General features: G+C 38.9%; 1 protein-coding gene across 1 annotated transcript; it reads left to right on the top strand.

Annotated features, from left to right (window-relative positions):
• The first annotated feature begins 690 nt into the window (after positions 1-690).
• cers5 (ceramide synthase 5) lies at positions 691-22,041 on the top strand. The gene is made up of 7 exons (XM_055010471.1): positions 691-1,014; positions 12,386-12,491; positions 13,813-13,943; positions 14,272-14,329; positions 14,997-15,047; positions 16,979-17,071; positions 21,853-22,041. Exons 1-7 carry the CDS (start codon positions 842-844, stop codon positions 22,024-22,026), a joined length of 786 nt encoding a protein of 261 aa, XP_054866446.1. The 5' UTR covers positions 691-841; the 3' UTR covers positions 22,027-22,041.
• The last annotated feature ends 348 nt before the right edge of the window (positions 22,042-22,389 follow it).

The following is a 22,389-nucleotide window of genomic DNA, read 5'->3' as shown; positions in this document are numbered from 1 at the left end:
AATTCATTTCTTTCCTATGTTATTGTACACTTCGTATTTTAGGTTTTTTTTCTTGGAGTTTGTCTTCTTTTTTTCTATTTGATCAATCAACTAAATCAATGTTTTATTTATTCTATAAAAATATCTTTAATGTGCGGTTTTTCTTTAAACTAAATGAACTAAATTAAATTATATTTTAGTCTTGTATTTTTTTTATTCCCGGCGCACACGCAAGTGGCGGCCTCTTTAGTAGCTCCGTGTATGTCAGAGTTTAACTGTTTTCAGTTTTTTTTTTCTTGAATTTCCCTCGGGATTAATAAAGTCTATCTATCTATCTATCTATCTATCTATCTATCTATCTATCTATCTATCTATCTATCTATCTATCTATCTATCTATCTATCTGTCTATCTATCTATCTATCTATCTATCTATCTATCTATCTATCTATCTATCTATCTATCTATCTATCTATCTATCTATCTATCTTTTGTGTCTTACCTGTGCACGTAAAGCTCTTTGTATGTTCTATGTATGATAAAGTGTTTTGTTTCCAAATTCACTTGTTTTCTGACCTCAACTAATTTTAATTTCCCTGAAATTAGGAGAACATCAAAGCGATCTTGTTTCCTGATTTTTACAACTGCTTCCGCTAGCGGAGCGTCTTATTTTGAAAACGCAAACCGGACGTGGGGGTCCTGTGACGGCAGTCTTGACGCTGGTGCGGTAAAGTTGAGTGTGGCAAGTCATCATACAAGTGACACAGGGGCAGGAGAGACGCCCAACAAGTTCCACACATCCTTTCTCTAGCTTCAGAAAGTCGTTTCTTCAAACCACCCGGGGGACCGGAAGGCGGTGAAACATGGCTGCTCTCTCAGCCTGGTTCTGGAACGAGAGGTTCTGGTTGCCGCACAACGTAACCTGGGCGGATCTGGCGGACCCAGCTCCCGGGGTGGAGTATCCCAAAGCCGGACACTTGTTTACTGCCTTGCCCCTGGCTTTGGGGATTTTCGCCGTCAGGATAGTCTTCGAAAGGTTCGTATTTGCCGCTCATGTGGGTAGTTTTCCTGTAAGTGTGGAGAAATTTACCCAAAGTTACCTTAAACTGACTTTTCCCACCCTCTAGCAGAATGATGGTTAGCTAGCTGCTGGAGAACCAGTTTCTTTAAACTGTTGCTTCAATCTGGGATTGACTGTTTATTTTCTCATGTCAAACGTCATAATTTCCTCATTGGCAGTGGTTCAGCTCTTTTTTTTCTATTTCTCCCAGCATTAATAGAGAAATAAGTACTCAAAATGGGTATTAAACATCCTGTGAGGAGGCTAAGTGTAGTTGAAATGGTAATTTTGCTGGCACTCTCCTCCAAACTTACCTCAGTGGTCATTAACTCCAAGACAGAATACTTTAACAATACTAATCTACACAGGCATTTTCCTCCATATTTGGAGGGGTCACTTCTAAAAAAAATTCTTTAAACACATTTTCTTTAACCCTTATATGCATAAATGGGTCAAAAATGACCCGGCAAAGACGTTTTCGTGCAATATCTTTGTAATGAAAAGTGTTTATCATTTCATTTTCCAGCTATTCCTCAAAAAACATGCTTTTGATATCAGTGAATTAAAATTTTTAGGTTACTTTTTATACTTTTAAAGAAATTGTAATATTTGTATTACTACCCCAAGCTCTTTATCACTGATAATATCATACAAGAGATGATGCACAAACTTGGAAGGACGGAGAGCAGCTGGAGGAAAGAGTGGGAAAATGTCAACAAAATGGACTTTGATATTCTTCTATTGCTGTTCTGTGTAATCTTCTGCTTTTTCAGTGATCAAAACCTTTAAAAAAATCAGCTATAAAGTGAAAAACATATCACTATCCACTATCACAGATTCACACCTTCTAGAAAGTGCTGAAGCTTCCCCATCAGTCTGCTGGTCCTGTCACAGCCTGTTGTCACATATATGACCAGCATCAGGCGTACCCATGCAGACCTGTGCCAAGGTTAAGCTGTGCTTTTGTTCAGGCCACATAATTGGAGAAGGCATCTCACACACACTCTGGGTTCAGCACACATTTTGGACGCCTGCCAGCTGCAGACCTTGCTGTACAATTAAGCCGAGATGTCCTGTGGGCGTTTAGCTTTGTCAAACCCACAGCAGTGAAGTTTCCATCATTTGTTTGCCCATCGGCTGCATACTTGAGGTGTTATGAACCTGCCTTACTACTCGCCTGACCTTCTTCCTCAAATAAAGATAAGATAAGCCCAAGCTTACTACTAGAATGCTGATAAGGTGGATGGCAGTGGCCTTGCATGTTAGGCAATGTCAGAGTAGGTGTATCCTGTCAGAGGTGGGTCAGTCTGGTGTCAAACACACAAGTTACCCACCTGCAAACCATGACTGTCGATGCACGACGGGCCTGAGGGTGAGGAGGGATGCTGAAGATCAAGTCTGACAAACCCATGAGGTCCAGCTTGACAACCACAGGCGTTAGAGGTCTTATCTGATTTGCACTGATGCTGATGGACCTGAGTCTCGTGTCCACTGACGGCTCAGAGTGGCAACAGGAAAACCACATTCACTGACCTAAATTTACACTGACTGTGGTGCTGAATTTCCTGATATGGTGGCTGCACTGATGTCAACGGCATACTTGATTCCAAGTCTCAGTACGGCACTTGACACAGTGTTTTAAGTTTTACCTTTTTTTTTTCTGAGTCCGTTCTGCATACTGTACTTTGCTCCAGTATCGAAGCGTTAGAGGAGAGTAAAGCTAAAACCAATGAAATGGGAACCATTACATGCCCTTATGTATAGCCTAAAGTCATTTTTAGATCAGTACTTTTAGACTTATGCAATTGAATGTAATACAAGTAACCAAAATAAGTTTTTTTTTTTATTCATTAAAATTACTACATGTGTCAATATATAATTGCGGGACTTTTTGTAGCATAGTTGACAGGTATCATAGTTGACATTTTTGCAGTTTTCAGGCCTAAAATCAACATAAAACAACTATAACCAAACACCACATGGCATTTTTAGAGAAAGATTCTTCTAAAAGTATTCCATATACGGTTGAGTAAAACTGAAATTGAAAATTATTTTAAAAGAAATTGTAGTAAACCTGTTGACATGTGATAAATCCACACTTGACTCACACACTACTTTATATTAAATAACTCAGAAAGCCTTGGAGTCTTTCAGTCGTTTCTTCAGGAGGAAATGACATCATGTTGAGCAGGTCATGTGATCTGGAATTAACACACTTCCTTGAGAGATGTTTTTGTAATGATTAACTTAGTTGAAAGTGATTTCTCGGACACAGATACAATTTGTTATTTTCCATATAAAATTTGATATTTTGCCAAAAAAGAAATACCTGTCATGATTATCTCAACTGAATAATTTTTTTATACGTTTATTTAATAGGGACAGAACAAGAAGCATTGTTACAATAACAGATGCCATGTTCATAGGTCAATAGCTAACAGCTAATTCGCAGACCTTTAAAAAGAACACAATCAAAACAATTCTGGAATAAGCTCATTTTATTGTTGTTCAGCTAATTAGAAGGTGGTTGTTATTAAATTCGGACGGTTATTTAGTTAACATTTTAGTGATATCCAGTCATTTTTATTAATAAGTGATTGTTTCCGTAATAAACAATTCTGGAATTCGTAAAGACGTGATCATATTGAACATAAAAAACATTCGTTTTTTTACTTTTAATAAAAATGTATGCAAGATTAATCCCATAGACTTCAAAAGTCCCTCAATTATGTATTGACCCACATATTTCCGTTATTTCATTGCTTTATTTCACAACTGTAGCATTGAGGATGTAGGGGTTCTGTACATGGAGGAATATGTTTTATTTATTTATTGTTTTTCAATTTTATTAGATTTTTAGTGATGGGTACAATTCACATGTGCCAGCATGTGCACAATATTATCCTTGTTCTTTTTTCAGAAGACAATTTCCCATCCAAGAAAATAAAATACAATAATATAAAATGAACGGAAATGTGAACATCTTTATGAACATTAGGGAGTTACCATTACATTGTCTGTAAATTTTTAAACTCAAAATTAAATTGGGCTTTTTAAATTTTATATAAGCAACCCATTTTTCCCAACATGCTACAAACTTGTCTTGTTTTTGATTTACAAACGCTGTCATCTCTTCCATTTTATAAATATGCAGTGTTATATTCCACCATGCTCACATGGTGGGAATATCCTGCGATACGTGGAGGAATATTAAAGGTCTGATCTAGTTGTTGGGCATTGTGTCAAAAGATTTTGTCATAATCTGCTTGCAGATGTGTAGAAGTATATTGGCTATTGTGTGACTTGCTTCCATTTCACCTGAACAAGGTGTGGCTCTACCGTCATGACCGCTGGATTGATTGCGTGTGACAGTTAATTCATTACAATGTATAACACATAACCGGTGCTGTCACTGACACGTCCTGGTGTTTCTCTTGCTAGTTCACTGCAAGACTATAAACAGTTATTTGCTTCAGGGTCACAGAATGATAAAAGAGCCAAGGACTCACCATTAGTGAGACCTTTAATCAGATGGCTTTCTGTGAGTGCTATTTCACCAAAAACAAACAAATTTAGCAGAACTGATTTGCAGGAGCTTTCATCAAGTTCCTGTGGCGCCTTGTGATTTGCGTTTTTAGAACTGGCTCCAAGCCCCGGGAAGATTAGGCAAATGAGTCCACTGACATCAAAAGCACGACAGTCTGAAATTCCCTCTGAATGTCACCCTAAACAAAAACGAACACCAACGTGTGGACTCTTGGGCTGCTCTTCCTGGAGCCGTAAGCTTTAAGTAAATCAGCATGTTTGCAGCAGCAATTTTTTTACAAATGTATGAAACTTTGATACAGCGTTCCTGTTCCTGAAGCTTCAGAAAGTGCCATCACTTCTAACAGGGTAATGCTTCGTCCACAGAACCTAATGTAGACACTGGTTCCTCCAGTGGAAATGCAGGTAGAGGAAGTGATTTCCTTACAGGCTGTCAAGGCAAAGTTTGTGTGGTTGAAATGCAGATGATGTACAGAAACACACAGGCTCAAGGACAAGCTTCAACACAATGCAGGAGGGACAAACTGACTGACTGCAGCGTTAAATATTCCTGCAGTAGTTCTAGACTTGATCCCTACAGGGCCAACTAGAAGCTCAGTGTCAGGCTTTTTTTTTAGACATGGTCAAATGAGCAGTAATCAGATATTGGAGGTGTCAAAGTTGAGTTGGTGAGGTGTTCGATAAGATGCTCCTGGCGCTGAGCCACCTGTCGTTGGTGCCAGAGCTGCCAGTCGGTGGCTCTCTAATGTGAGGCTGTCCTCCAGGAGAGCCTGGCTGGATTCACGGTGATGTTATCAGAGAGCATTTACTCCCTGTCACCGCTCGATACTCCCGCCAGCCGACTGCCTCATTCATTTATTTATCAGGAGAAAACATCACACTGCAGCTTGAGTTCCTACTCTACTTTTTGCAGAACTGAACACGCACAATGTGCACACACGCACCGTGCAGAATCATCTGCAGTAAGACGGTCACACGGTCACATTGATGAGGTTGAGTTGTGACGGGGGAGCTCTCTCAGACGCATCCTGTCACAATTGGACATATGTACAACAAAATTTGAGTGCATCTCCTTTGTGTCATAGAACGATAACAACAGATAAAGATAAAATATATATAAAAAATATATATACTATGCAAGATATATATGTATGAAAATAAATATTTAAGTAACATATAAATAAATAAATAAATATTGCACAAACCCACCCAAAGCTGCACTGCCCATGCTAAATGTACAGGTTCAGGAGTTATTCTTATATAATATTCTTTAAACATATTTTCTTTAACCCTTCGATGCATAAGTAGGTCAAAAATGACCCGATGAGGTCGTTTTCTTGCAATATCTTTGTAATGAAAAGTGTTTGTCATTTCATTTTCCAGCTACTCCTCAAAAAACTTTTTTTTTGATATCATTGAATTTACAGTTTTAGGTTCCCTTTTATACTTAAAAAAAATGTAATATTTGTAGTACTACCTCAAGCTCTTTATCACTGATAATAATCATACAAGAGGTGATGCAGTGCACAGACTTGGAGGGACAGAGAGCAGCTGGAGGAAAAGACTGAAAAAATGTCAACAAAATAGACGACATTCTTCTGCTGCTGTTCTGTGTATTATTCTTCTTTTTCAGTGATCAGAATTTAAAAAAAAAAAAACAGTTATAAAGTAAAAAATAAACATCTTTCAAACATGAATTTTTTCTTATGTGGACTAAAATATAATACAAGCAATAATACAAATTATTATTTTGAACCAAAATGACAACTGTGGCATAAAAACACATTGATTCTTATACGGGTCATTTTTGACCCACTTTTGGAAGAGTGTAGGATCCAATCACTAAGGGTTAAATGAATTAGAAACTTGTGACTCCCCTGGATGATGCAACAAACCAGTAGCTTAATGTTGTGGCCACCCCTTGTAATTATTTCTGCTTTCTTGGGACGGTTTAAAACAATACAGTAACAAGGCGCCTTGATGCTGTTGCAACAAACGAGACCAGTCATGGGTGAAAATTGAAACTAGTCAAAACAGCAACAAAACGTGATCCCATAGTTTCTCAATTAAGATTGGCCCCTACTTTAAAAGTGAACTGATTTAATGTGCAATAACGACCCTGAACAAAATGAAATTAGACACTGAACAATGCTTTTTTTTTTTTTTAAATCGGCTGCTGTTTCTTTTTAACATTTCTTTTAGATGTCTGTACTTTGTGAGCTTGTGTCTTAAGTGTGTTTTGATATGTGTTATATGTTATTGTTGAAGCCTTGTCAAAGAAAAATTTCTGTCACCGTTTGGGGCAGACAGTAAAGTCTACCTATCTATGTATCTGTCTATGTATCTATCTATCTATCTATCTATGTATCTATCTATCTATCTATCTATCTATCTATCGATCTATCTATCTATCTATCTATCTATCTATCTATCTACAATCTATCTATCTATCTATCTATCTATCTATCTATCTATCTATCTATCTATCTATCTATCTATCTATCTATCTATCTGTCTATCTGTCTATCTGTCTATCTATCTATCTATCTATCTGGCAGACTCTGTTTTCAGTTATCTCAACACTGTATTTTTTTTTCAGCTGTTTCTCGACTTTATATTGTATCCAGATTATGATTGCCAAAACCAGTGAAGACAAATGATGAAATGTCCACTTTGCCTACACAATAATTGAGCTTTTCTGTTAAAACATGATGTTTGAACTGACTTTGCTCTTTAAGTGGTGGTTGCACTTCGACACTCCCAGTTAGCTCTGCAGTGATTTGGTTGTCGATCGAGAGAAAACTAATCAAACCAGACGTTAAGTTGCAGCTCTATTTCCAATCCATGCCTCAAGTGTTCACCTGTGAACAGCAGAAAGTACAGCATCCACTGTTCATGCACTTTTTATTACAGTCAAAGACCAAATTCCCTGCAATTTCAGTGTTTTTTTTTTCAGTTGTCACTTCAATTATGTCAGCCTTTTTAAACGTTTCAGCAGCAGTGAAGACATGTAAGGCTTTCCTGCTGCTCGTATGCCTTTCTCAGTGTTTTTTCAGACAGCTGTACTGTGTGATAACATGTCCGGAAGATGTGATAAATTGGCTCTGTCACGAGAATAATGCGGTATTCATACACAACCGTGACTCTGTAAATGAGAAACAAATACAGTGGCTTCAGCAGAACCACACAACATTATTCCAGCATGTCCTGCGCACGTCTATGCACATTTGAGCTCGTGAGCTGGACAGGGGGAAAGGGAGGGGTGGTGTGATAAATCTGGCACCTGTAAACTGGCCAAACGAGCTAAATATCGACAATCTTGCTCCAGAATTGCAGACTCCACCTTTAATGCAGCCTATCAAAGTGTCGCATTTCACCGTCTTCTGTTGCCGTCTGTAAAAGTATTCGCCTTTGTCCTCAAAAGGCTGCATTTTTAGATGTATTAATCAAGCGTATCTGCAGGATTCCTCTTGTACCTACAGGCAGTTCCTCTCTCTGACTAACGTGATGGTTGCGCTCGGCACAGCCAGGCCTCCCCCTTCCTCCTCCTCCTCTTCACGACCAGTTCGTTCTTGTTTGATCATAATCGTTGCTTTGCTCCTGGCACTGACTTTGTAGATGAGAGCAGCCAGGCTGTTTTGTGTGTGTGCTGGTCCTGGTAAGCTGTGTCATGAGTTGAAACAGTGTTAAGACTCCAATATGAGATGTGCATGAGATTATAATTAGCCAGACTTGACCTCATGATCTGTTGTGACCCATTTTTGGCCATTTTCCTCTCAAACTAGCAGGTGTTTTATCGTCTTCGGAAAGTGAATTTTGACATTAAACGTTCCCCTTGTTCAGGGTTCTGTTCTGTGCTTTGCCCTGGTAATGTAACATCGTCTCTCCCCCATATCCGTGTAACTGTCATTTCTGTTTTGAAACGAACTACAATTACTTCTAGTCCTGTGCTATGAATAGAGCTGAGTCTGTGCCTCGGCCTCGGCCCTGGAACTGGGGAGTTTTCCACAGTCAAGGTCGTATGCAGCTCGTTGCTCTTCCCTTCACAGCCATCAGGGCCACTGGCATCCATGTACACAGACCACGCCAAGCCTGTCTCCTGGTAACAGTCATTGTGTATGTTGGAGTGGTCAGTTTCTGCCAAGGAACAGGGATGTTTTGACATTTAACATAAATAGATTAGCTTACGTCTCTCACTTTTCCCTCTCCTGTTGCCGCTGTCCTCCAATCGGCACCTCAGGCTCGGGCTTGCGTGGGATATTTGTCGATTCAGCTCCTGTTTATCATAAATCTGAAGGGCCTGCGCTCGCAGAAGAGCCGAGCCTGTTGCCTGTATCTGTGTCGCATCAGCTCGTCTTTTGGTTTACCCATGTGACCGGGTAATGGTTTAATGGAGAGATTCTTAGAGAGTGAAGTTAACGCCGCGCCGTTGAGTGAAGCAGACTTTAACACCGCCGAGCTCAAAGTGCTAATCACTTAGGTCTTGTTAAAAGTGTTTTATGCTTAGGGTGCACTTATACAGTGAAATGCGGATTGCCTTGAGTAATGTTTAACAGCATCATGCCACATGGAACTGATCTATCCAGTCTGACGTATTTGAAAAATGTGCCTTGGTTTGTTCGTTCATTCGCACCTCAGGGCCTCAGACTCATCCCTGCACTGCTTTTTTGACCCGTTTTCACTGTCATAAAGTTTACACAGTTTGTGAAGTGAAGTTGCTCCTCAAAGGTCACTTAAGGAACCAAATGGAGGCATCTCACTTGTCTCGACTCACTCGCCTGCCTTCTTTTAACTTTGTGAATATAGGTTAATATTAACCGTCTAGTTTAGATGGCGTGATAGTTGTATAACAAAGCTTTTTTGATCCACATACTTGCCATTGCTATCAGCTAAATGCCACTTGAGGACAAGGAGAGCAAAGTGCTGAGAGGTAAATCTGGTTCTCGCTGCAAAGGAGGCAAAAAAACCAAGGAGAACAAGAAGCTAGAGTGCATTCATATCAGATACAAAGCATTACAGTACTTTCTCTTTTCAGTGTTTTTTCTCTGCTTTACCCATAATGCAACACAATAGCTCAAGCTAATTTGTAGTGAACTGCAGATTCACAGGTGAGACAATGGAAGTTTCAACATATAGAGGATTTCACGGTTCAGTACCTCTTCAGTATTGTCGAGGCAGTACTTGAGGAACCTGATTATGTCAGGCTGTTTACTAGTATTATGAGAGCTCTATATGTTCAAATTCCTCTGTAACAGATCTGCTGTTAGTGAGGTTTAGCCTTTATTAAACACTCCTGCATCTTGTATGATCATTCCCCAAGGGAGCCTTTCTCCTGAAAATGAGTCCTCAAGTGGAAAATTAGAGCATGAGATATCTGGGTTAGAAAGTCAAGCTTTGATTTGTATTTGTTTGCTTTATATAGACAGGATGAAATTTAGTAATACAGACTTACCTGAAAAAACTCACCATAGACAGTAAATGTTGAGTGCATTTGGTACTAATGTGGTTGAAATCCTTGATAAACTGACTTGAAAGAGATTTATAAAATAGTACGTTTTTATTTCATGCCAGCTGTATGATCACATCATCAGGTACTACCATGACATTTGAATTTGTAGGTGGGCATTTTTCTTTCTCCATTCACCGAGTCACTTGCCTCAAACTTCCCTCAGTAGTCTAATTTTAGTCAGAAGAATTGCAGTTCTCATTAACAAGAGGCATACGGTTAGCTAAAAGGTCAGAGGTTCAAGCCAAACTACAGTTTACAAAACAGCTTCACAACATTGTAGTCCTATGTGCCTGCAGGACACAATTCCCAGAATCTCTGAAATACCACGGGTCTTTGTGGGAATTGTGGTGACTTATACAATACCATTAGTACTACAATGTACTATCAGTGCAGCTATATTACTGTACATTTTCATGCCATGTCTTTGCACAGAAGAAGACAAACTGTTTGCTGTGTAGTTTTTTTATAACTCTTCCCAAGTGAAAAGCGACATTTGTCGTGGTGTAGTTTTTGAAAGGAAGCTTGGACTTTTTCTTCTTTACCAACATATTTGTGTATTTATACATTTAAAGATTTAAAGCAGAGATAAATCTATGACTAACTTTGTGAACTGGGATTTATGTCCATGATTTTTTTTACAACAGCCCCAGGCACGGACCAGAAAAAGCAGCTTACAAAAGGACTCTGTAAACAAACCCACGACTTCATTGTCTGTCACGTGAACTTTAGTGCAGCTTCAAATTTTTGTTTCTCTTTTTGCCCCTTGTTGGAGAAGACGATCCATGTTCACAGTTCAAAGGAATGCCTTTCTTCAAGAGTTTTGGTGTAATTTTTAGCAGCCACACTGACGATGCACAACCTTGTAAATGATTGATCCTTTTTATTCTGCTTGTCAATAATAGGATTTAAAGGGACAGTTCAGCTTAGTTTTCTTTGATGCTTTTTTGGTTAAAGGGGAGTCAATCCAACATATTAATTCACAACCTTTAATTAATTACTAAATGTGTGTGCTCCAGTCCACCTTCGTCCTCTGCCGTTTCTAAGCTTAGAAGCACTTTATGTCAGCTGCGTTTTTCTAGGGATGCTTGGAGAACCATGTTTTTACTTGCTTTTTGATAACTCAAAGCTGTGTATCTGAAGGTCATTGTATTTCTACTCACAGGCACCCATTGTTGCAGCGGCACGATCTGCACAAGTATCACTCTGAGACCTAAATCTGGCCCATACCGCCTGTTAGGCTCAATCCAATGGATACAGAAATTTACCCTGCATCTTAATTTGTTCTACATTTTGAATTATGAAAGAGAAAAAGAAGGATTTATGCTCATTTCAGACGTACATGAAAGCTTCACAAACAAAAGTGGCCTGTAGTAGCTAATAAACCATTGTTTGCACATATTGTTGCCATAGTTTGTATACTGACAGTAACAGATTTAAGCCAGCAGTTTGGTATGTGACACCATAAACCTCTTGGTTTACCTATGACATCACATCACAGCAGAGCATCAGCATTTCCTAATGTTAGTCAAATAAACATTTGCGGTAAACAAAGGACTCCTTCTCAGGCTGAGTGGCAGCTGAGTCATAATGCAAAGCAGATCTGCAACAGATCACGCGGGGTCACAGTGTTCCCAGAATGAAGACGACATCCAAGAATCACAGAGGATTCTGCAAAGCTCCCCTTCAGCAAGATTTGACTTCATTTTATCCATTGCCAGCCATTAGCCACTCAGGCTAATGCAACATGCAACATTACCCACGCTCAATGCCTCTGATTCCCGCACGCAGCAGATGTAGCGTATTGGCACAGTCAGAGAGATAAGACGGGAAGAAAATGTTTGGCAAACACATTGTAAACAAATTAAACCCAAAAGACAGCTCCAGCTTAAACTGGTAACTGATCGCTGCAGGTTGTCAGTCTGATTAAGTGGCATTCCCCTGAAAATATCTAATAGATGATGTGATGCTCCTGTAGTACACTGTATTGTACAGTAGTAGTGACTGTAGATCACTGTCAGTGTACGCTGATGTTCTCTATCTATTATACTCCAGTCTACAACAAAGAAACTCTAGTCTCATACCTCCTAATGTCAAAAACAGAGCTGTCGCTTTTCATTTCTGTTCAGATTAAACACAGTTGTAAATGCATAAAGGGACCATACTAAGGGTTGCTATGTGATCAGAACAAGTCATAAAACACTGTCTAAACTGGCCATATACATTTCACTGAAAGAGTTTGCATGCATGATCATTTTAACAGCAGTGATTCTCTATCTCTCACCTCCGTCACAGATTTATTGCCAGCGCCTGTGCCCGAAGTCTCCACATTCAGCAAGGTTTTGGAAGAAGAGCTCAGCCCAATGCAGTGCTGGAGAAAGTGTTTACATCCATCACAAAGGTATGGGCCATCTCTTTCTCCTTTAAAGAAGCATTTATTTAAAGGAGTATCACTGATAATTAATTATCTGACAACTCCAGATTGATACACAATTGCCAAGTTGGTCGTGTAAAGTTTTAAAGAAAGTATGTTGAAAATCAAACTGCATACCCATTAAATGTAGGATTAGTAACATAGAACGACAGATGTTTTAGTTGACAGGATGCAGCCATATTTGTTTGGTTTTATAACATTTTTGTCTTCATACAAGTCAGACTCATCAAGGCTTTCAGAAAAATCCTTATTTTCCAGTTCTAATTCTGATTTGAATGCTGCCCCGAGCGCTTTATTCAGTTCATCTGACTCATTCCTAGCTCTGTTTTGGCTAACTGTGCTAATGATAGATTTTTATAAAGGTTTTGTTCTAGGATTGCAGCTACTGATTATTATTTATTATTGATTATCTGCTGACTATTTTTTCAAAATACTTGATTAATGTTTTGTCCGGTCAAAAAAAGAAGAAGCAAAAGAATCATAGAAATGATAGATGTATAATAAATCCATAATTTTCATGATAAAATGATAATATATATTTCCCATGGCCCAAGGTGAAATGTCTTTTTTTGTCTGACCAATTGTTTAAATGCCAAATATATCAAGTGTGTGTGTGGCAAAGAAAAGCAGCAAATCATCACATTTAAGCATCTGGAATGGTAAAATCTATCCATGCAGAAAGATCGGGGGAGGCCGGGACACAAGCCGAGGATCTTCTAGCTGCAAGGCGAAAATGCTAACCCCTGTAAAATCTAAAAATCTTGATACTTGCATTTAGATTCAAAAGAATGCCTGCAACCACAGCAGAGATAATGTGATGTATCATCCTCAAAACACTGGCGGTCACACACTGGGCTTGCATTTTAAAATTTTTCTGTGTTCCTGATGAATAAATTTCAGATTTCAGTATTTCCTTTACATTCATGAACTGCAAATAGTATCATAATGTAAAATCAGATAATTCCCAAAAGTGCACAATAGAGTCTGTAAGACACTCAGGAGTTTGAAGGGTCTTAAGTTGGGGACAGTCGTGACTTGTATTGTATCACATCCCAACTCATGTAGCTGCTTGCAGTTTTGACTGAAATGTTTGATCTTTTTTTAAAATTTGCTATCTTCACATGCTCTTTTAAGTCACAGAAATGAAAGCCTAAATAGTGAATTGTTTGCAAAATTGCAATAATTCATGGACAGAATGCTACGTATACAAGTCCAAGCATATTTTTTGTCCCAGTTGGGTTTCTTATTCTAAACTTAGTTGTTTGCTTTTTCTTCTGTCTTGTGACAGAATCCAGACTCCCGCCATCTGGATGGCCTGTCCAAGCAGCTGGACTGGGAAGTGCGGAAGGTCCAGCGCTGGTTCAGACACCGCAGGAACCAAGATAAACCCAGCACACACACCAAGTTCTGCGAGAGCATGTAGGTTAATTCCCATTGTGTTCACCTTTAACCTCTTTGCAGGCCTGAGTACACAGTGGTTGTGTTTTTTGTGCAAATGCAGGGTGATAGCGTGCATATGTTCCAGTGGTTCTATATTTGTGAGCACCGGGTGGAGATTTAGACCATCAGATTTTACCTGGTTCTTCAAGATGTGTTTCTTGTCATGACCTGTCTTTAGATTTTTATATTTAGTAGGGGTCTAAGATATTGCATATATTGTAATGATTGGGGCTTGTATGTGTTTATGTTAGATTTTTAATGTGTTTTACTGTGAATTCAGTCATAATTTCTTTTCTTTTGCCTCTAGGTGGAGATTTACATTTTATTTGTACATATTTACCTATGGGTTCCGGTTTCTGTGGCAGGTGAGCAAAAGAAGCTTTGAAACTTATAAACATCCATCCATCATTCCATCCACCCATCCATCCATCCATTATTCCATCCATCCATACATCCATCAATCATTTCATCCTTCCATCATTCATTCCATCCTTCCATCATTCAGTCCATCCATCCATCCATCCATCCATCCATCCATCCATCATTCCATCCATTCATCCATGCTTCCATCCATCCTTCCATCCATCCATCCATGCTTCCATCCATACACTACTCAGTCCTCATGGGGGCTCGAGTCTATCCCAGCTGACTCTGGACAGGTCACCAGTCTATCACAGGGCTACACATAGAGACAAACAATCAAACCCTCATTCACACCTACGGACAGTTTAGAATCCCCAGTTAACCTCAGCATGTTTTTTGACTGTGGAAGGAAGCTGGAGAACCCACACATGCACAGGGAGAACATGCAAACTTCACACAGAATGATCCCAGGCCCAGGCCGGGACACGAACCGGGGATCTTCTAGCTGCAAGGCGATGGTGTTAACCACCAAGCCACTCTGCAGCCCACAGCGATAAACAGGGTGGAGAAAATTTGCTGTTGGTATATTATTTGATTGATATTGACAGATAATGGAATTAACAAGTGTTTGCTGTGCTAATGTGCATTTTTTCTATTATCTGTTTTTAGTCCCCTTGGTTGTGGGATACACGGCAGTGCTGGTACGGTTATCCCTATCAGGTAGGATGCAGCTCTCATCTCTGTCTCTGAGTCTTTCTCGAGTGCAGTCCAATTTAACAATAGTATTAACTTTATAAGCTAATTCCAAAGTTGAGCCTACAGTGTCAAGAACTAAACATGGATTGGATGGTGACTGGACTGCATTACTTATGTGCACATGTACAAAATAATATGCTGCACCCATGTTCACAAAAGTTACTAATCTTGATTTGTTTTTTTTTACTAGCCACACTTAAATGGGACAGAATGTGAAAACAGAAACATTGACTGTATCTCTGTGGTTTTACTACACTTCCTGTTCTAAAATATATGATATTGTATCATGAAAAGCGGTGTGACAAGTTTAAATAGCATGTAGGTGTGGTACTTCTGTTGATTCCTCCATGTTCAGTTACTTTTAGGTATGTTAGGAATGATCACCAATCTTTCAGACACTCAAGTGTTGCTTGTGATTTAAAATGACCATTAATGTTGGGTGATGTGATGAAATAAATCGCAATATTCTGGAAGTTTGTCATATGGTTTATACCCTATTATTTTGTCCATTTTAATATCTCTGGTTGTGTCAATATATATGTGATGTGTACTATATATGCATAATTAATTTACATTTTTTTTATGAATTCATTTAATTAGCAAAAAACTAATATGATGATTGTATTGCATTGTGTTAACCCCTTCACCCACGACAGTATGCAGAATATCTTCATGTATTTTTTAAGAGTGATCGTGTGGAGCAGGCGTGTCAAACATGCGGCCTGCAGACCAAAGTCGGCTCGCCAGAGGGTCTGATCCGGCCCGCGGCACGACTTTGTAAAGTGTAAAAATTACAGAGAAGACATTAACTGCAGATTGTAAATTTGTAAATCTATAAATGTAAAACTATTTCTAGACCGTGACAAGTTGTTATGGCCATAAAGTAAAATACTAGATTGCTGATTGTTATTTTGTCATCTTGTTTTTGGTTTTTTTTGCCTTTTTTTGTCTGACTTTTGTCGTTTTGTTTCCTTTCTGTCTCACTTGTGTTTTTTGTCTTATTTTTGTCATTTTGTGTTTTGCTTTATTTGTTGTTCTGTGTGTTGTTTTTGTCGTTTCATGTTTCCTTTTTCTCTCGCTTGTGTTTTTTGTCTATTTTGTGGTCGTTTTGTTTCGTTTTGTCATTTTTTTGTCTCGTTTGTGTCATTTGTGTCATGTTTTGTCTCGTTTTTGTTCATTTTTTTGTCGCTTTGTAACTTTTTTAGCTAATTTTTTTGTGCCTTTTTTTGTTTTGTGTCGATCTCATTTTTGTAATTTTGTGTCTCATTTTTGTAATATTTTGTCTTGTTTTTGTTGTTTTTTGGTCTTTTTTTGTCGTTTTGTTTCGTTTTGATCATAAAATAAAATGCCATGTTGTTCAGTTCCAGATACCTGAGACTGAATGTTTTGTGTCTTTGTAGACACTGTGATCTGTAAGTTGTAATGTGTAAATGATAAACTAAGGCATTATACTGTGGAAATTTGATTTATTTTTCTTAAGAAATTTCAGGTTGTTGTTTGTAAAGAGATAATTCCTTAAATGCGAACATTTTCAGAACATACTTTTTTACACTGAAACAAAGGGAAAATTTGGAGTTGTGTTTTTTTTTATAGGTTATTTTGCTCTGATTTTACTGGTCCGGCCCACTTCAGATCAAATTGGTTCAAACTAAAATGAGTTTTGACACTCCTCGTGTTGAGTTAAACTAGAGACCTTCCCAGGCATGACACAGTTCTTTGGAAAGCACAGCTCGTCAGACCTTATTGCTTAAGTAAACTTTGTCATGTCGGTGACTCACTCGGTCAGGATGTGTGTTATGATGACCTGAAACATTGTTCAACAGTGGTGGTCACACTATAGAAAGTTCTTATTGGAATCGAGTCACTTAACGTGTCTCTGCTCTGTGTCTCCTCAGGTCATGACTCCGGGTCTTTATCACTACTACGTGACAGAACTGGCCTTCTACTGGTCACTTATGTTCTCCCAGTTCACCGACATAAAAAGGAAGGTGAGAGGAACGTTGGCCCAGTGTCAGTTAGATTTGACCACACTAGATACTCCACAGTTGCCACTCCCTGTTAAACATTGGCCAATTGTTCATGGTTCCTGATTTGGCAGCGACTGTGTGGATAGGTGTGCGTGTGTGTGTGTGTGTTTGTGTTGCAGAGTTTTTCAGATGAATGCACATCAGTCAAAGTGCATTAAGAATAACCCAGACTTGTGTGTTTGCATTATCTCAAATAATAATGCAGTTACAGTTGATGTAATTCAAGAGGGTCACGTTTTTTGTTTTTTGTGAGGGGGCGGGCTGCAGCTGATGTTGCTCGGTCTGTGAATGCCTCGTATTTTCAGCATGAAGGCATCCACTGTCATGTGATTGCAGGATGGAGCAGGCCTAAGTCTATTAGAATTACAGAAATTCCACAGGATGCCAGCGTATTAGAGCTGGACTTAGTTACAGCTGCAAACACTTTCCTTTAATGTTGAGATACAGGAAATACCAGGAATATAATGCTTCTTTAAACTGAACAGCCTGGTCTCTTTTTTTTATTTTTTTCCAAATTCAGGTTAGTTTAACATTATTACTCCGCCAGGGAACGTGGTGGAGTTGTGTTACGATCGGCGTACGTTTGTCTGTCCATCTGTCTGTCCGTCTGCAACATTACTCAAAAATAGACAAACAGATTTGGATGAAATTTTCAGGGAAGGTCAGAAAGGACCACCTCATTAGATTTTGGCAGTGATGCAGCTTATAGTCTGGATCCACGGATTTGTTTAGGATTTCCCATTGTGAGATATAGTGGCCGGCACGGTGTCACCGTAACCATGACAACAAGTGAACGCCGTGTAAATTACCTGCATTAATTCACTCGACCCGCTACGTATTTCGGTCACGCAATTCAGTATCTGTACATAACGTACGCATGCACAAAACATGCCTGTGCTCACGCAAGGTAGTTATTTATTTAGTTAGTTAGTTTGTGGGTCGATCTATATTAAATGGCCAGATTCTATGTTGCCGTGATTTCTGAAGACACAAATTGAGGAATGAACTGTCTTGGTGGAGTACTGCGCTCTCTGAGTGCTTTTCTTGTTGTTTAAGTGACGATGCTCAGCGGATTGCTTTCGGTAGATGTGTGTTTGTCAAGTTAAAGGCTTTTGTTCATGTAGGAAAATCCAATTTTCCATTTCTCGCCCTTTGCACTTCCCTTTCTTCCAAGTGTAAATATGTACGTTAAAGGTATTTCCAAACAATCAAAAGACCCAGCACGCTAAACGATAAAGATATACCTTACACTTTGCTGGGTAGATGACGCACTGTGCAGAACTTGAATCTGTATTTAATATACCACATGCAGAAGATGTTAACATACATGTTGGTGAAAAAAATAGGTGTACCTTCTGTTAATGGCATCTGACATAAAGTGCATTAATGGTAATGCAGGTTCAACAGAATATCAGAACAGCTGAATGTATACTGATTTAAATTAATGCTGAACCCATGATTTTTTCTCTCACTCAGTAAGTCTGTTGTAGACCTTTGTCTGTCCACTGCTGCTGTCAGCCCAGATGACTCGGCTGTCAGATGCACATGCCCTCCCTTCTAGCCGAGCTCTTCAGTCTCCACCTTTGTGTTTGTCTTCGGGCGCTCCACACTGTTAATCTTTCACCTATATCTCCTCTCGCTGTCTACATCTTGCTGCGTGATAATAGCACAGCCGTTGAGTCAGACTGTAGTTTAGTTCAGTTTTAAATGTCTATTTCCTCTTAAAGAGTGAGCGTTGCCTGTTAAGAAATCGTGGTGACGAAATTCAGTACATTTAGCTGTTTTGGTAATGCTGCTACCAAACCTCATCTACCCTCTCACACTGACCATGCTGTTTTTATTTTTTTGTGAATGTCATGGAGTGTTTGCAAGCAGGCACATTGTTGCACTTTGCCATATTTGCTTTTCCTTGACCTTTATGAGGACAAACTACCATTTCTTTCCATTTTATTATTCATAATAATAATAATAATAATAATAATAATAATAAATTGATTTATAAAGAGCTTTCAGTCAAAGTTCTGTACACAGAGATAAAATAATAAAAACAAAAGAATACAAAAGACATCAGTAAAGTAAACAGTTTAAGATTCATATGTAGCAGTAAACAAGTGGGTCTTCAGCTTTGTTTTAAATAGATTGATGAAAGATGCCTGACACAATGTTGGTGCACGGAAAGAAAAAGCCCGTTCCCCTATCGTCTTTTTACGGACCTTTGGGACACTCAGAAGCCCAGTCCCTTGGGAACGGAGAACACGAGTGGGGACATACGAGTTCACCAAGTTTGACAGGTACAATGGAGCAATTCCATTTACAGTTTTGTATGTTAGCAGCAGCACCTTAAAGTCTGCTCTAACCTGAACAGGTAGCCAGTGCAGAGAGGCCAGCACTGGAGTGATATTCTCCTATCTACTTGCTCTGGTCAGAACATGAGCTGCTGCGTTCTGGACCATGTGCAGACCAGGAAGGCTCTTCTTTGGCAGACCTGATAAAAGGACATTACAGTAGTCTAACTGTGACGAAACAAAGGCATGAATTAGGACCTCAGCATCCTGAAATGACAGAATTGGTCTAATATTGGCGATGTTTCTGAGGTGAAAAAAGGCCACTCTGGTCACCTCTTTAATATGGAACTCAAACGAAAGAGTTTTATAAAAGAGCACACCAAGATTATTGACTCTGTCTTTTCAGTTCAACTGTCATTTTGTAACAGTTGAACTGAATTTGTACTAGCGTGATGTTTGGAGCTGAAAGACAGTTTTTGCTTTGATGCTGACAGACACTAAACACATACCTAATCCCTTCACACTAAACTGTTGTGTATGTGGATCCATTTATTTTATGTATTGGCTTTACATATTAAAAATTATCGAAGGGTCATCTGTGCATTCGTGTGAAAAAATACATGGAAATCATGGGCATTTTCATCATATCGGGACAAGCAAATATTCTGCCCTCATTCAAACAGTACATATAGATAAATGTGGTGTAGTTGAACAAGGAAAAATTGCTTTTTCAGTCAAAAATAACATTATGTAATATTGTTTTGTGAAAACAAGTGCACCCTTGGCCTTATAAGCTCGTGTTGGCACAACTTTTTGTAGGCGTTTTGCATGATTTGCTCCTCAGTTTCTGACACGGGCTTGCTGGCATTTTTGACCACTTGTTCAGTGAAAATTGATGTTTGAGAACTTTCTTACATGTACTGCCAATTTGAAATTCTCCCACAAGATTTTAATTTGATTGAAATTTGGACTGGTCTTTTGGAGCCAGTATTGGTAGTTGAGGATTATTATCTTGTTAAAAGGCCCACTTCTGGTTCAAATTCAGCATTTGGACCGATGACCTCAAGTTTAATTTTGAACAGAATTTATAGTTGAATCAATGACTGCAAGCTGTGTGGTCCCTGAGGCAGTGAAGCGAGCGAAAAACAGTTTCCACCACCATACTTCATTATTTCAAAAGAAGTGCTCTTTGTCTGTGTATTCATTGGCAAACAGTAGTTTTGCTCTGATGTTGTTTTTGGGCAGCAAAGACTTTTTCCTCCCGGCACACCTCCCATGCAGATCAGATTTGTGACATCTCTTTCTGATCGTAGACACATGCACTTTGACACTAACAACAATTGGTTCTTGGAAACTACTTTCTTCCATTAAACAGTCGTGCTCCTGGACTGAATTTGCTAGTTCTGGACAAACTTGTGCTCGTTTAAAATGTACTTGTAGAGGATTTTTAAAGTAGAATGATTTATTTCTTTTTAAATCCAAAGCAGACTTTTCTGACAGCTTTAGAGAGCTTTTTAGATCTCGGCATCTTGGCTGCTTAATTATACCACTTCAATAAAAAGGAGCGCACCAGAGCCTGAACATCAGATCCGCCCATCTCTCCTCAAGAAGGTTCTTGTCATTTGCACCTAATCGGAAACCCGTTTTTCAAAATGTATCGATTTCAGGGTGTGACAGGTGTAGGAGTGTACTGACTTATAGTATTAAGTCTAAAAAGGACCACTAAATGTCAGTTCTGCATGTCATTTGTTTGAGTGCACCACTATTATCTGGTGACATTGTTTCAAAGAGGATCAAGTGTTTGCTAGGAAAAAAAAACCTTTTCAATGGGATGTACCTATTTTTTTTAATGTTGTTTTTTTACATAGCTGTATGTTTGTTTTGGATTCAGTCCAAACAGGCTTTTGGTTAATAGTTAGATCAAATCATTGTCACAGATGCACCATATCTGATGTCAGAAATGTGTGGGCGGATATTTGTGAGGCTATCCGGCATGCAGTATGGACAGACCATAAATCCCATTTAAAGATGATTGTGTATTTGTTGTCACAGCTCACGCAAGCTGATCAGCTTCTTTGGAAAAAAAAAATCCCCATGCTTCCCCTGCGACCTCTTTTCCATCTCTGCTCAATTAAAGCACATTTTCCCCAGAGTAATTGCCACCTGGATTTTGTTCTAGTCTGTTCTTTGATGGTGTGAGCTGTTTTATGCATGCATGTTCTGTCTCTTTAGCTTTCGTACTTGATCACAGCTTTAATTCCTGTTGCATTTTGTTGTTTTAGTAATCTGCTATATGTTCAATATGTTATTTGTTGCCATATTTATCCCAAAACGGCTGCCGTAGTTATTTTATTTTTACAAATGTGTTATCTTTAATCTCCAATCAGTGTTCTTTAGTATTCATTCTGTGTACATGTGCAGCACTCTAACCATCCCTCTCCCCCTTTTTAATCTCAGGACTTCCTGATTATGTTCATCCATCACCTGGCTACAGTAGGCCTCATCAGCTTTTCTTACGTCAACAACATGGCGCGAGTGGGGAGCCTGGTGCTGTGTGTCCACGATGCCTCAGACTTCCTGCTGGAGGTCAGTTTAGACAGAGTGGTGACAGGAAACAATCATGTTTTATAGAGTGATCGCACACTAGAGCATTTAATGCCCTGGGGAATTGCATTGTGGTTGTAAATAATGGTGTTTTTACAGTTTTTATGCAGCCAACTGCAAATCACATACGTTGTACTTTTCTTTCCTTCTGGACACAAACAGAGACATACCATAATGCTTTAGATGAGCTTTGTATTTATTTCGACTACATAATAAGGAAAGTGTGAATAATAAAGTAGCTCCTCAAAGTATGTCGTGACTTGAAATTAAAATATCATGTGTCAGTAGGAATCATCGCAAATATGGCTTGAAAACTAACACCTAGCAGTAATAAAAACAAAATAAATGGCAGGTAGACTAAGATGGCAGTCAATTATTGAGCAGCCTTAG

The sequence above is a fragment of the Amphiprion ocellaris genome, chromosome 5 (assembly GCF_022539595.1).
Source record: "Amphiprion ocellaris isolate individual 3 ecotype Okinawa chromosome 5, ASM2253959v1, whole genome shotgun sequence".
Classification (NCBI taxonomy): domain Eukaryota; kingdom Metazoa; phylum Chordata; class Actinopteri; family Pomacentridae; genus Amphiprion; species Amphiprion ocellaris.
The sequence above is the reverse complement of the archived record's forward strand: the minus strand, read 5'-3'. Positions and strand labels throughout refer to the sequence as shown.

Bases quoted from the DNA above. Each gene is read 5' to 3' on its own strand.
- cers5 (XM_055010471.1), top strand. From the start codon at position 842: ATGGCTGCTCTCTCAGCCTGGTTCTGGAACGAGAGGTTCTGGTTGCCG. The intron at 1,015-12,385 runs GTTCGTATTTGC...CCTCCGTCACAG, and splicing joins GTCAGGATAGTCTTCGAAAG to ATTTATTGCCAGCGCCTGTG. The intron at 14,330-14,996 runs GTGAGCAAAAGA...ATCTGTTTTTAG, and splicing joins GGTTCCGGTTTCTGTGGCAG to TCCCCTTGGTTGTGGGATAC.